Raw genomic sequence first — 14,744 nt, forward strand, 5'->3', positions numbered from 1 at the left:
AGAGCTGCCATGTCTGGGAATCACACTCCGTGTTCACCGTAATGGTGAAAATACCAGAAGCACAAGGAGAGAAGCAGGGATCCATAGGAGGAGAAAGCAGAAAACGGAAGTGGAAGAAGGGCCTAGGGAGGGGCCACTCCCCCTCGGTGTTCCCTCTGCCCTGCACTTTACACACTGTATCTCGTTTCCGTCCTCCAGGAATCCTACGAAGTGGGTCTGTTCCACCGTACTTTATACAGGAAGAACAGGACCTTGGGAGGGAAAGTGACAGGAGACAAAGCCGGCATTCAGATCCAAGGACCCTGGTTCCATCATCCCTCCTCCCTGTTCCCACCCCTGCAAAGTGTCTGCACAGCTTGGGGATGCGGGTCTGAGCCCTCGGTTCCAACCCGTCACCCCTTGGATGGTGTTCTCCTGAAAGACTGTGTGTGCGTTAAGTGGGACCAGAACTTTCCATACAGGCTCAACTGGGTCTGTTCCACCTCCTTTGTAGGGACCCACAGCACCTGGTTCACTGCTGTGCACACAGTAGGGGCTTAATAACAACCTGTTTGAGGTTGCACACTCAGGTAAAAGAGCAAAATCCTACACAGTAATTAAACTCTATGGTAGCCACTTAGAGAGACAGAGAAGCCGGAAGCAGTGGGCATGGCTGACAGAGGGTCTGGGGACCCATTTCCAGCAGGGAAGGGGGTGGGCCACTGGCCCCAGCCTCCTCTCACTGACAAGGAGCATCTTGTGTGTACAGATGAGAAACACGTGGTGGGGAGAGGGGACAGGACGGAATGCCAGCCAGCCACCTGCTGGTGCCCCATGGACGCTGCTCGGAGGGCCTCACCGTGCCTTCAACAGCCATGCAGGGACACGCGGCTCTTCTCAGAGCTGCCGCCTGGCCTCGGCTCTAATGTCCACATTCTGGAAGGGTTGCGATCAGCCTCCTCCAGGGGCCCAGACACCTCACGCAGAGCAGACGTCCATTCTGGCGGAAACTGAGATGGTTTTGGATACAGCCTCTGGTGAGCCACAGGGTCAGTGGGGCAGGAGCGGGGCCTGGGGAGGACCTGGGCATAGGCCAGGGATGGCCATTCATACCTTACTATATATGGCCCCATGGTCCCCATCTATTTCAAGTCCCTGCATTTGGGGTCCTATTAGTCCTTGAGGAAGCAAATGGAACCCATACCTGCTAGCTCCCCGCCATACGGCAAGTTCCTTTCTTTAGAAGGTCCAGCACCCTGGTCTCTAAGGTGGGATCCTGAGGCCTACACTGCTCAAGATCAAACAAGGTAAGGCAAGACCAGGAGCCCAGCGCCACCCCATGGCTGGGAGTTTTATTACTATCTTGGCCTCCTGCCTGGGCACCAGCCCCAGTACAAAAGTCTGAGTCAGTGTGAAGGGCTAGTCAGATGGTGGCAGGGCCCCTCGGGGAGAACAGGGTTGAGGTGTGGCAGTGGTCCCCACCTGGGCTTTTGCCGTGGGGACAGCAAGAACTGGTCTGACTCGGGGTATGTTTTGAAGGCAGAGTGGGCGAGATTTAACAACAGTTAGGGGTGTGACAGGAAAAGGTAGGTCGAGGACCCGACTGTGCTTGCCCAACACAGGCGGGTAGGTGTGGCACCACTGCCCAGATGGGGAGCACCGGGGAGGAGCACAGTGGAGGAGAAGGCAGCCTCGGTAGTTCTTTAGGAGGACGTTAGGTGTCTGAGGCCGGGCAGCACCCCAGTGGAGCCTCCGTGCAGCAGGGACCCAGGGGAGACTTGTGGGGGCGCCGAGATCTGTGCATGGTCTGTGCCCGGAGGGTGGACAGAACCGGGGCCCTGCATGAGATCCCGCGAGAGGCGGCAGATGGAACCCTCTGGTTCTTTCAGGACATAGAAAGACGAGGAGGTAACAGGCAGGCCCAGACCCAGCAGCAGGACTGCAGGAGGAGAACAAGGTGTGAGCTGCCAGAAACCGGAAGGAGAGCCATCATCTGGGAGGTGGAACTGACCTCTCCTTGGCCAGCTGTCAGGCAGCCCTGGCCCGGATAGGAGCTGCGTCGGTGGCGAGTCGAGAAGAACCCGGACGCGCATGAACTCAGGAGACGGGGAGTCGCGTGAGGAAGTCGACCTGACGGTGACTCAGGAAGGGCCGCTTGGAAAACCACTACTCATGTCCCTTCTTCGGGAAACCATGGGAGGTGTCTTAGACCCGCACAGGGTTTCTGACCAAGGGCAGAACTTCCTGTCTGCTATTTGTTTTAGTCTTTACTGGAGCGCCTGAGTGGCCCGGTCGGTTGAGCGTCCGCCTTCGGCTCAGGTCACGATCTCGCGGTCCGTGAGTTCGAGCCCCGCGTCAGGCTCTGCGCTGACGGCTCGGAGCCTGGAGCCCGCTTCCGATTCTGTGTCTCCCTCTCTCCCTGCCCCTCCTCCACTCGTACTCTGTCTCTGTCTCTCAAAAATAAATAAATATTTAAAAACTTTTAAAAAATGTTGTATTTATTTATTTTGAGAGCAAGAGAGAGCGCACACTAGCAGAGGAAGGGCAGAGAGAGAGGGAGAGAGAGGATCCCAAGCAGGCTCCAGGCTCAGTGCAGAGCCCGATACAGGGCTCAAACCTACGAACCACGAGATCATGACCTGAGCTGAAATCCAAGAGTCGGAGGCTCAACCGACTGAGCCACCCAGGGGCTCCTCCTGTCTGCTATTTCAGCATTTGAATTAAAGACCATAAGTTACGTTATTTTAAACTGAAACTCTCTGACTATTAATACCTTTACTAATGGTAGCCATGATGGTATACAGAGATTAAAAAATAGGGTTTGGGTCTAGGATGGGCCGGGCTGAATGCTAGGTTGCCTCACACTCCCTCTGTGGCCTAAGGCAAACACATTTCGCCTCAGTGCCTCAGTCTCCACGGCTGTAGCAGAAAGGCTGCAAGCACCCCCGCCCCTCCCTGCCCCGCCACCTGCCACGTACATGAACGAGGGTGCGCGAGCTAGCCCGGCACACTGGGGGCCTTCCCAGGCATTGCTTCACTCTCTTCTCCTTTTGTCATTAATAAAAATATACAAATAACCAGTTAATCTAATTGTTCCTGAGAGTAACAAGTCAGCCAACAGACTTAAATGTGAACAACACAATAATGACTGTTTTAATTGTTACCAACGAGAGCGACTAAGGAGCCACTACTGATAAAACGCACCAATCCGCCTAATTATTATTAATGAAACATTTGAGCCTTCGAATACGATGGTGATTAAGCAGCTAATTAACGTGCGCGGTAATTGCGATGATGACGCAAACATAACCAATTAGTCTAATTATCATTAATAAAGGAGTGGGAAGCAGTTCTTCTCAATAACCACCTAGTTCCCATTGGTACAGCTTGATGGAGTTGGATGGGATCCGAAGATGTGTGAAGATTCCTTGCATGAATTAGCACAACAATCACCCTACTTGAGTGATTTGTTTTGGAGGGGGTTGTTCATAATTTGAGAGTCCTCCCCTCAGGATGGGGCCACCCGGGGCACCTACCGCAGCAGATTTCTGTGTAGAGGCCAAGGCCCACAGCATCCCCGGTCCTCTGTGGGGTCAGCCCCGCTCCTGGCTACCAGTTCAGGGGACATCTGTCCATCCTCACTGCCACCCCACGCAACACTGCCTTTGCAAACACCAACCAGACGAGACAAAGACTTCCGTTTTTCCTAAACGGCTGCCAGGATACGGGAGCCACCACCTATGATGTCAGGAATGTGTATATTTATTCTAAAACATTCCAGCAGGTGGAATTTTTCATCCTGAAAAAGAGGCACCAAAAGCATCTTACGGGATGCCAGCCGCCCTGGGGCCTCGCTTACTCTGAGGCTGTGCTTCGGGCTCATCCCATTCTCCACAGAGCTAATTAAACTCTGAGCTCAGTTTCCTTAGATTTTAAATGAGATCCACCTTCTTTCCTCAGATGTAGTTGTAAGGAATAGTCGCAATTCTATACAAACGGTAAAGAGAGCGTCTGACAAAAGCAGGAAGAAACAGACTTTATCTCCCTTCCTTCTTCCCATCAGAGCCAAAAACTCTACAACAGAATCAACGCGGATTTTCCAGATCAGCATAGGAGCCACCTCTGGGCCCTGAGAGAGGCTGACGGCCTCCCCTTTCTCCCAGAATTCGGGTCCCTCTACCTGGAGGGCCTCTCTGCCCCACTAACCCGTGGTTCCTCTGGGCGCGCACAGTGGCTACCTAGATGTCACAGCCCCTTCTGATTCACAGAACTGCATCTGGCACACAGTGGGTACTTCATACCCATCGAACGGAGGACTCCGCTGAACGAGGAGGAACCTTGGCCGTTGGTGGAGAGGGAGGGCTGAATTAGGGGACACAGCCAGAGGCCCACCACGGCAACGCTGCCTCTTGGTTTGGGCGTGGTTGGCTGGGACACAGCTTAGTGTCCATCGGGTGGCGATCCGGTCAATGGTGCCAGGCGATCCCTCTCAAGGCTCCACACTATGTGGTTCTGCACCACTGAGATCCCTGAATAGATCAGAGCGCCCTACTTCCGGGGAAACGCCTGCTGTGGAAAGCAGGATTGTTTTTATGTGAATGGCATCCAGCTCCATACCTGGCCATTCAGTAAACATTCGACGAATGAAACGGATTTCAAAATTAAAAGCGAAAGAAAGGAATCTATTTTCTGAGGTAGCAAAAAAGAAAAAAAAGAAAGTTGTAGGTAGGGGAAAAAATTATAGCTTCAAGGAATTTGATGGTGCAGCACATACAGCCAATATTTGAAATACACAAGCTTTGTTCACTGGAAAGGAAGGTAATAAAACAAATACAAAAAGCACTCTATTTTTCACTATTAACATCAAAATGCCACAGCGAATGTGGAATCTTTAGAAGACCATGAATTATGATTGATTTTACATTCCCTTATGGCGTGCCATATCTGGCCCGAATGGGAGGTGCTAAAATGAAGTGTGAGAAGGCGTGCAAGGCACCCATCACTCATCAGGACACTTTACACGTCAGCGAGCAGTGAAAGCTGGTTTCGGACGCGCAGTGGGCACCTTCTCCAGCGTGGATGCCTGACAGATGGAGGGAGAGGTCCAGTAACAGGTGGGCACTAAAACCCACTGCTTTCCTGCGGCTCACGGAGGAGCCAGAGGGAGGCTGACTGACTCTGCACACGCCCTGCTCGCTGCCACCACGGCCAGGAGAACAGAGACAGCGTCCCCACCTGGTGCTCTCAGGGGACCACAAGTGACTGCACATGTGTGGGGGTGGGGAGCTGGAGAAAGCATAGGGCCAGAGGATGTCCCACCAGAGAGGAGTCCGAAAGACCGAAGGAGTTAGGGGGGCGAGGAGGAGGAGGGGTCATCCAGGGAGTGAGACAGCACAGCAGAGTGTGAAGGGGGCCCTGACCCATCACTTTACAGATGGGTAAACTGAGGCCCGCAGAGGGGGAAGGAGCTGGCCAATGTTACAGTGTGTCGGAAGTCAGACACAAACCAGAGCTCGGGTCTGTGGCCTCCTGGAGTAGCGTGCCATTTGGGTTGTCCTGGTCTCTTGGCTGAGCCCCTTCCGATTCTGAATTCACGGTCCAGCCACCCCCCCTGCTCAGTACCGGGAGCTCCAGCCCAACAAGGGCCTATCCACACCTGTACATGGGCTGTGTCCTGCAGAGCTGAGCCCCTGCCGGGAAGGCCCCTTCTCCCCACCTGTCTGGCCAGCTGCACGAGCTCCATCATGGGGCACCTCGTGCAGGGCGCGGCTGGCTGGTGGGCGTCACTGTGTCGCCGCGGCCTGCCCTCCAGCGGCCGAAATTTCTCTGGAGGAGCAGACAGTGGCCATTCTCCTAGCACAGGAGTAGGAGGCCGGGGGAGCAAGGGGAGACCGGAGGACCCAGGACCCACCGAGTGTTCTCTCTGATGAGGTGACCATCCAAGACTGTGGTGACCAACCTCGGAACTGCCACCCAATTGCTTCTTCAACCAGAGGAAGCAGGACTGCTAGGGACCAGAGGGCAAAGGCGGTAGTTACCTGCGGCCCCAGCAATCCAGGGGTTCCCGGCGGGCCCACTTCTCCTTTCTTCCCCTGAGGACAAAAGAAGAAGCCGAAATTAACAGCAGGCAGGTAATGCCCAGAACCAATGCAGTAACGTCTCAGAGGACATTTCCATCTGGATTTCTGAAACCCCCCACCTGGTGGGATGGCCTCCAGAGAGAAGTGGTTTGGGATTGGGGCAGAAGACTCAGGCTCTGGGGTCACGGAGGCTCAGCACTGGATCCCAGCTCTGCAACGTAGATGGCTTTGGTAACACACGGCCCCAAGGTTACAAGGTACAGAAAGGGACCCTTCAGAAGGATCTCCTTATCCTGCCGTCAGCCATTCCGTTCCTTTCCTTGAAAGCAGCTAATCCCACCAGATGTTGGCTCATCTTTGCAAAGGCATTTTGTGTGTAGACAAGCAACACACACACACACACACACACACACACACGCACTCACGAGTGCCCACACACGTGTGCACATGTTCCCTTGTTCCTCCCCTTCTTTCTCTTTATGAACCATAACTGTAGCAAATCACTCAATCTGCTGCTAACTGCTGGTTTCCCCTGAGCAGCTGATTCTGGCTCATCCTGTATCCGCATGTGGACGGTCACCCTGATGTGCCCACAGCTATGGAATGTCCACAGGAAGGGTGAAACGGACACACGGACAGGTAGGTCATTACGGCCTTTTCTGATTGGCTGCTGTTACAGTCCAGGCTGTTGTCACGACCCCAGTGGGTCATCTTGGGGGGCTGACCTGCCTCATTAAACCTGGGAGTCTAGCCCTGTGTATAGGGGTAAGGGGTGTTCTGGTTGGTTTACTGCATAGGACACAGGGTATATATTATGTAAGCGGGCATCTGAATGATGCTTTTCGTTTTCCTCCTTAGTTTCCCTCAGGAAGTCAGAACACCCAGGTAAAGCCTCGTCCTTGCCTTGGTCTGTGCCCAGGCCAGCCCCAGTGGTGGCCCCCGCCCCCACCCCCCTGCCTGCTCTCCCTCCTCCCCGTGTTCCATGAGCCCTCAGTGCCTGCGAAGCCCAGGATACCGTCTCCCCAGCCCCCACCTCCCAGAAGTGGCCCCTCCCCCAGGGCTGTGGGTCACATGGTGAGTCAGTGCCTCCAGGGGGCTGTTGCGGGGTCTCAGGGACGCAGCTCTGTTCAGGCTCGAGGATTTTACGGTTGCACAGAAGTCTGGGTGAGCTGGGAGGGAATGTTCTTTCAGGAGCTTCAAGTCCTAAAACCAGAGTCTCCCAACCTCGACTTAGCCCGCTGGGATCGAGGCCGAGATCCAGGTCTGTGGCTGTTTCCTGTGTATTCATCCGCACGCTCCCGCTGCTCCGTGCCAGCCCCGCGGGTCCTGCCGGGGCTCGGCCACCGCCTCAAGAGCTCGCGGTTTCGCAGGAAGGCCTACCTGAGCCCCTGGGACTACAACACTCCCGATAAGCACAGGTGCAACTCGTAGGTCTGCCGCAAGGTCTTGGGAGGACTTTCTGGAGGAGGTGCTGAGGTAGCACTGAAGGGGGACATTAGAGTATCCCAGTGGGACACACATTCAGTGCAGGGGACAGAGCAGGCAAGTGGGAGCAGGGCCTCGGCAGAGCCTTGATGTGATCTTGACGGAAGGCTACAGGGCGGGGGAGTGGCGAACGAGGTCAGCAGGGGTCAGGAAGAGCGTCCGTGCCCTGCACCAAGGGGAGCCGCCCAAGGGGCCAAAGATGCTGAGTGAGGACACCACGGGGTCCAGTTTGTGCTGGCTCTGGAAGCAGCAGGAAGGACGGAGCGAGGGGCCAGTCTGTTCCCAGAGCTCACCATGGCCACACCACCGCGGGCCCGCCTCCACTGTCACCTCCGCGCCAGCCTGGGGGCCTCCTGGACCATCCTCCCTCACGCCGGACCCTACGCTTCCCCTTTCCCGCCATCACCGCAAGGTCACCAGAACCACATTCTTAGAACAGAACTCAGGTCGGCTTCACAGTGCAACACTTCTCAGAGCAAACTGGGAGGCCCTCCCCTCCTTTCCAGAACTGCATTCCCGCTCCCTGCACGGCTCATTTCCTCAAACTCTCTCCCTTGTCCAGCCACGCCAGTGCCCTCCTCCAGGAAGAACGCGCCAAGCTCAACGTCCCCCCCCCCCCCAAGCTCAACACTCCCACCTCAACGTCTTCTGCCCGCTCTTGCTCCTGCCCGGCACACGGGCTCCCCAGGCATCCACGCGGTCTCTGCTCCAAGCCCCTCTTGTCCACGCGGTCTCTGGCCAGCCCAACCCAAACCGCCCTGCCGCCAGCTCTCGCTTTCTTTGTGCCGCTGCTGGATACACCGCTGACGGACACATTTGGTCATTGCCTGCCCGCCTGCCCGAACTGGGGTGCCAGCCTCCCAGAAACAGGGCCTGGCTCCGCTCTTGTGCAGCGCTCTGCCCGGGGGCCCAGAACACTGCCTGCCGCATGGTGGCGACTCAGGAAACATTTGCGGGCTGGATACACAACGCCCTTCAGGACTGACGTTGAGCCCAGACAACGGCCGGCCAGGGAAACAGCCCTGGTGGGGGGAGGGGGAGGGGGATGCACAAGGATAGGAAGACAGAAGCTGGACATCTGCAGACTTGCAGAGAGAACAGGCTGACCGGGCTCGGGAGCCCCAGATCCACACCCCCTGAGCCAAGGAACACATCAGCTCGGAGGTACAGCGAGGCCTAGGTCGGGATGCGTTTCTCGACACTTGTCAGGGAGAATTCAAAATGCGGTCCTGGACACCTTCAGAAATGAGCCAGGCCTGGAGGCATTTGTCTGGGCCTCCGTCCGATCCTGCTCTGATGAATGCAGACATCGGGGGGCTGGTCACAAGAGAGCGAAGAGCTGCCAGCTCCCCTCCCTCGGGGAATGGAAAGTAGACATCTTCCATTTGGTATCGAGACAGGCACCCCTCCACTTGCTGGCAGGTTATTCCACTGAGAGTCACCGGTTATTTACAAGATGAATAAACCATTTTCCCTCAAGGTCGGCGGAATGGCCTGGTGAGCAGTCATCAGAATTCAGAACCCAGGCCCGCAAAGTAACTCTGTGCAGAGGAAAGGCTGAAATGGAGAATCGGATCACTCAATGGTTGGTAGGAAGGGATCGGAAGGGAGGAGGAGGGATGTGAAGGTCCAGGTTGCTGAGCTGAATTACTAACTAAAATGCTGATCTGATTGGGGCGCACGTCTGTGTCCCTCTCCCAGATGGCCCACTGCCTCTGGAGGGAGGTACAAGGTCTCAGCAGCTGCCTGCTTCACTGAAGTTCGGGGACCTTGTATACACGGTACTGATGCTCAGGGGGATGAGCAGCTAAGATGGTAATGAAATCTACAGAAGGTATGGAGTCAGGAGTGGCTCTCATGCCAGGGCAGTAAAAAAAAAATCTGGCCTGGAAAGGAGGATTATGGGCAGACAGGAAGGTTCCGGTGAGCAAGAAAGACATGTAAGCATGTGCACCTGGGCAAGCAAATATCTCAGCATTTGGGTTTCAGCAAGAAGGAAAAAAGCAAAAAGGTGGCAAGAGGCCAGAGGAAAGAAAGCAATTTGTGATCCTAGCTGTGGTCACAAGGTGGCACCATCTTGAATGGGTCACCCACAGAAACATTAGGGGAGTCTCTGGCCAACTCCAGCGCCCATGTTCACATCTCTACCCACAGCATCCAGAGCGGTCCCCAGTGCCGTTCAAAGCTTTCCTCCCTCCCTCCCTCCTTTCCTTCCTTCCTTCCTTCCTTCCTTCCTTCCTTCCTCCCTCCCTCCCTCCCTCCCTCCCTTTCTCTCTTCCTTCCCTTTCCTTCCCTTCCTTCCTTCCTTCCCTCCCTTTATTTCCTTCCTTCCCTTTCCTTTCCTTCCTTCCTTCCTTCCTTCCCTTTCTTCCTTCCTTCCCCCCCTTTCCTTCCACCCTTCCTTACTTCCCTCCCTTTCCTTCCTCCCTTCCTTCTCCTTCCTTCCTTCTTCCTTCCTTCCTTCTTCCTTCCTTCTTCCTTCCTTCCTTCCTTCCTTCCTTCCTTCCTTCCTTCCTTCCTTCCTTCCTTCCTTCTCCTGCCTTTCTGCCTTCCTGCAACCACAGAACTGACCTGCTCACATGCCCAGTCCCTTCCCTCCAGACTTTTCTGGGCCATCCTGCACCTTCTACAAATTCCATTACTTGTCTATACATACACCCTATCCTGGCAGGTGATCTTCCTAAAGGGAGAAAGTTCTGCCTGAGTTACTTCCCACCTCTGAAATGGTCAGGGTCTCCTTCTTGTCTAAAACACGTTAACACTGAGGTGTTTTACCTGGAAATTGATGGCCCTGTGAGTCTAACATGCCTTTGAGATCTAGAGTCCAGTGCCCATGCCCCAATCCCTAAGCAACAGCTCAGGTAAGCTGCTTGTCTTGGCCCCCCCAAACACTCCCCCAGGATTTCTGGCCTCTGAGATTTTGCTCACACTACCACCTCTGTCTGTAACACCCACATTCCATCTCAGCTTGTCAAAATCATACCCCAGGTCAGTGCTCCTCTTCCAGGAAGCCCTGGAAATAATGAGAAATGTGACAAAAACATATTGAATACGCACTGCCTGAGAGGCTATTGAGTTGGGATGGGGCATAAAGCTCTAGGTAAGTAGTTACGAGGACTTGGCCACACGGCATAGGCAAAGGGGCTCTCCATGGTCCTTTCCGACCCCCTTCCTCTACAATATTATAAGAAAATGAGGTTGGAATCTTAGGTAGATGGGGAAGGGCAAGCCACTTGCTGCGTCTTCAGTTTCCTCATGTGGAAAAAATTATAATCATTGTAATTATCTGAAAAGATAGCGGTGGAAGAAATAATCCAATATTTGAGGAAGCGCTTTACAAGGCCTAATAAAGCATTATGCAAACATAACAGATACCCACGGGAATGAGGAGGAATATGATGGTGGCTACGATGATGAAAAAAGGGTAATAGCAGGATTCTGGCTCCTCTGAGTCCCTGAAGTGGGTAAAAGACCATGTGTCAAACATACGTGGTTTCAAAACTGCTACCTCCCAACAGTGCCACAGAAATTAAATGAGATAATGCCCAGAGAATGCTCAGCACAGGATATACCATTAGGAAATGTGTAGTAGTGATGGTGATGATGGGTGGTAGGAATGGTGGTGGTGATGCTGGTGGTGGTGGTGGTGGTGGATGGTGATGGCGGTGATGGTGGTGGTGATGGTGGAAGTGATGGTGGTGGTGGTGGTGACAGTGGTGATGGTGATGGTGGTGATGGTGATGGTGGTGGTGATGGTGGTGGTGGTGGTGGTGGTGGTGGATGGTGGTGATGGTGGTGGTGATGGTGGTGGTGATGGTGGTGGTGATGGTGGTGGTGATGGTGATGGTGACAGTGGTGGTGGTGGTGATGATGGTGGTGATGGTGCTGGTGATGGTGGTGGTGGTGATGGTGGTGGTGATGATGATGGTGATGGTGATGGTGGTGGTGGTGATGATGGTGATGATGGGTGGTAGGAATGGTGATGGTGGTGGTGGTGGTGATGATGGTGGTGATGATGGTGATGGTGACGGTGGTGGTGGTGGTGGTGGTGGTGATGGTGGTGATGGTGGTGATGGTGGTGGTGGTGGTGGTGGTGGTGGTGGTGATGGTGGTGGTGATGGTGGTGGTGATGGTGGTGGTGGTGGTGGTGGTGGTGGTGGAAGTGATGGTGATGGCAGTGGTGGAAGTGATGGTGGTGGTGGTGGTGGTGACGGTGATGACGGTGACGGTGGTTGTGATGGTAATGGTGGCAGGGTGGGGGTTAAGGTGGTAATAGTGGTGGGGGTGGGTGGGATGGGCAGGGGTGAAGGTGGTGGCTCTAGCAGGGGTGGATGCAGCAGCAGCTATGTAACCTGTGCATTTTGGACCTATACTTGGCTGTGGGGATTTGAGAAGTGCTGGCCAGAGCAAATTTTGCAGCAACAAAGAACTACTTTACTAACAATAAGCCTGTTTCTCTATTTCATTTTTCTCTTCTTCTCTTTTAAATTGCTACCCTACACAATATCTGGGTAAGTGTTTGTAATTTATCACGAGGGCCGATTTTTCAAGCCACTCTAATGCCAGGATGCTGAGCGGGACTAATCTTTCCAAGGCTGCCTATCTGCCCACGGAGAAGAGGAAGCCCGCAAATGCAGAACAGCAGCTCCTTCCCAGCCAGGGCGCGTGAGCACAGCCATGTGCAGGCCCATTCACAGCTGAAGGGGTTGCCGGTGCAAGTGATTCTAATACGTGCCGTATGGTCTTTTGCTCAGTTCCTGTTCTCCATGCGTCCAAATGTCACTGATGATTATTTTCTACTGGTTAGAGCTGAAACCAGGTGCTCAGGGAAAACCTAGGGTGTCCTGATATAAACCCTGGCTCCATGCCATGCAATGAATCAAACGGTAGCCTGTGATCCAAACGATGCTGTTACCATCTGGTAGAGTAGGGAAGAGCAAGAAAAAGGGCTTTAAAAATGGAAAGGTAAAACAAATTCAACCCAAGTTGCCACTTGACAAAAGACCACCCGTGTTTCCCCTCCTCAAATCTACCAGTGACGGAGCGGACAGATCCGATCGCTTTCAGCAGGAGACCCTCAGGTCCAAGGGCAATGGCTGGGGATGAAAGCCATGTGTATCCAATGCATCCCCTGAACGGGCACTGGCAGTTACTAAGGGGTCCCAGACCTCTCCAAGACACCCGCCACCAAGACTGCTGATGTCCAGATGAGAATTCTGGTGCCTCCACGGACACACACCCACACACTGCCTCCCAACACAAAAACAGTCAAGGTTTGGAGAAGGCAGACCTCACTTCTAATCTCTGCCCCACCATCTATACTCTGCGTGACCTGGAGTAATCTGACTTACGCATCTAAATCTTGGTTTCCTCATTTGCAGAATGGGAATAAAACTGCCCTACCTCACAGGATCCTTGCAGAAATCAGTGAGAAACATGGGTACAGTTGCCGAGCTAAGTGCCTGCTTAGCCTCCTCCGTGCAACCACTGCTTTTTCCTTCCTACCTGGTATTAGTTCTACACCTGCTACAGATCTCATCTTAATATTTTCTCGGGGTGCCTGGGTGGCTCAGTCGGTTACGTGTCCGACTTCAGCTCAGGTCATGATCTCATGGCTTGTGAGTTCAAGCCCCACGTCGGGCTCTGTGCCTACAGCTCAGAGCCTAGAGCCTACTTAAGATTCTGTGTTTCCCTCTCTCTCTCTCTCTCTCTCTCTCTCTCTGCCCCTCCCCTGCTCGTGCTCTCTGTCTCTCAAAAATAAATAAACGTTAGAAAATTTTTAAAAATGTTCTTAAAGCAACAGACGCAATCAGGCACATCATGAGACATTTGGGAATCACTCCATCGCTAGAAAGAAGGGAGGCATCATATTTGGTAGGTCACTTCTTCGGTTCTCACCTATTGATGAGAGAAGAGATTCCAGAAGATGTTGGAAAAAGGATCAAAGGACCCAAAGAGATTGTCACCAGCTCATGGGAAAGGCAGTGACAAAGGCCTGAGTGACCCTGAGCAGCTTGTTTGATCTTTCTGGACATGAAATTTCGCACCGTCCATCTCAGGGATCCCTTCTGTCATGATGATTTTATAGACATTCCAAGTTCTGCATTAAATTGAAATGCCTGACAGCACAGAATTCTCTTACACAAAAAATTTTCCCTTGGTCATCCAGGGAAGAGGAAAGAAAACAGTGGGGCTATGTCAGGCGGGACTCAGCAGCACAGAGCAAGGTAGAGGCAAAGCCAAAGTAGAGGTGCAGATAGGACCCAAGTTCTTCAATGGGAACCCTGGGACCCCTTAACGAGGCAGACAGGCCTCGTTTCTTCAAAATGGAGCATGCGCCATGGAGGGCCAGGGCCCAGGTGACCAGATGCCCGGTTCTGGGTCCTGTCGTCCTCATGCTGTGCACAGAGTTGGCACCCAGGCAGCAACAGGCATGCAAGCATGAGCCACTCACCCATGCACTCTGGCTGCATTAGATGCTGACTGCAACATTACTCACTTATGCCTATCTTATATGCTGAGATGTTCTGTTTATGCACTTTTTATGTGTGTATAAAAATATATATGTTTTACGAGCGTGGGGCACTCTTCTAAGTGCTGCAGATACAAAAATAATGCTCTCACAGACTTACATCCGTGAAAACAAAAATAAACAAATACTCAAGAAAGAAAAAAATAGAAGTCCTCTACAAAAATTAAAATAGGCTGGTGTGAGAGTGACAAGGTGTCTATTTTGGGGTGAATGATGAGGGCATGAAGAGTTTGCTTTTTTTTTTTTTAAGTCAACCTTGTGGATGCTTCTGAGTGCCCAAATGCTTCAGTAGCCTTGAGCTCCAGCTGGTTCTGCTTCCAGAACATTCTGGAATGTTCAGCTATGTAGCAGTGCTCCCCATCAACCTCTTCCTAATGCCTGGCTCAGACAAGTGGGAGGAAAAGAAAACCTGAGAAAGAGAAACAAGGTAGCATCACCACCCTCCTTCTAAGGCAGGGAGCCCAGCGGGGTGACGATGGTCCGATGTTATGCAGAGGGGTGCCTTGTGTGCTCTAACTCTGTGGGATGGCCCGGGGGTGGGGTGGGCATGGGGGCTGCCTGGCTCCCGATCTTCCCATTTCACTATGCCATTGTGGAAAAATCCAGCTTTGTCCAAAATTAACATGTTTACCTTGCCGGGGATTATACTGTCTGCCTGTTGCTAATCT

The 14,744-nt window shown here is 53.3% G+C and overlaps 1 protein-coding gene across 1 annotated transcript in view; it reads right to left on the reverse strand.

Annotated features, from left to right (window-relative positions):
- Positions 1-14,744, reverse strand: part of COL22A1 (collagen type XXII alpha 1 chain) — a 258,748-nt gene that overhangs the window by 115,222 nt on the left and 128,782 nt on the right. Inside the window, exon 23 of the mRNA XM_019459762.2 lies at positions 6,018-6,071. Within this exon, the coding sequence (XP_019315307.2) occupies positions 6,018-6,071 (54 nt within the window). The remainder of the gene's footprint in view (positions 1-6,017; positions 6,072-14,744) is intronic.

This window comes from Panthera pardus, unplaced genomic scaffold (assembly GCF_024362965.1).
Source record: "Panthera pardus isolate Hobbes unplaced genomic scaffold, ASM2436296v1 HiC_scaffold_7, whole genome shotgun sequence".
Classification (NCBI taxonomy): domain Eukaryota; kingdom Metazoa; phylum Chordata; class Mammalia; order Carnivora; family Felidae; genus Panthera; species Panthera pardus.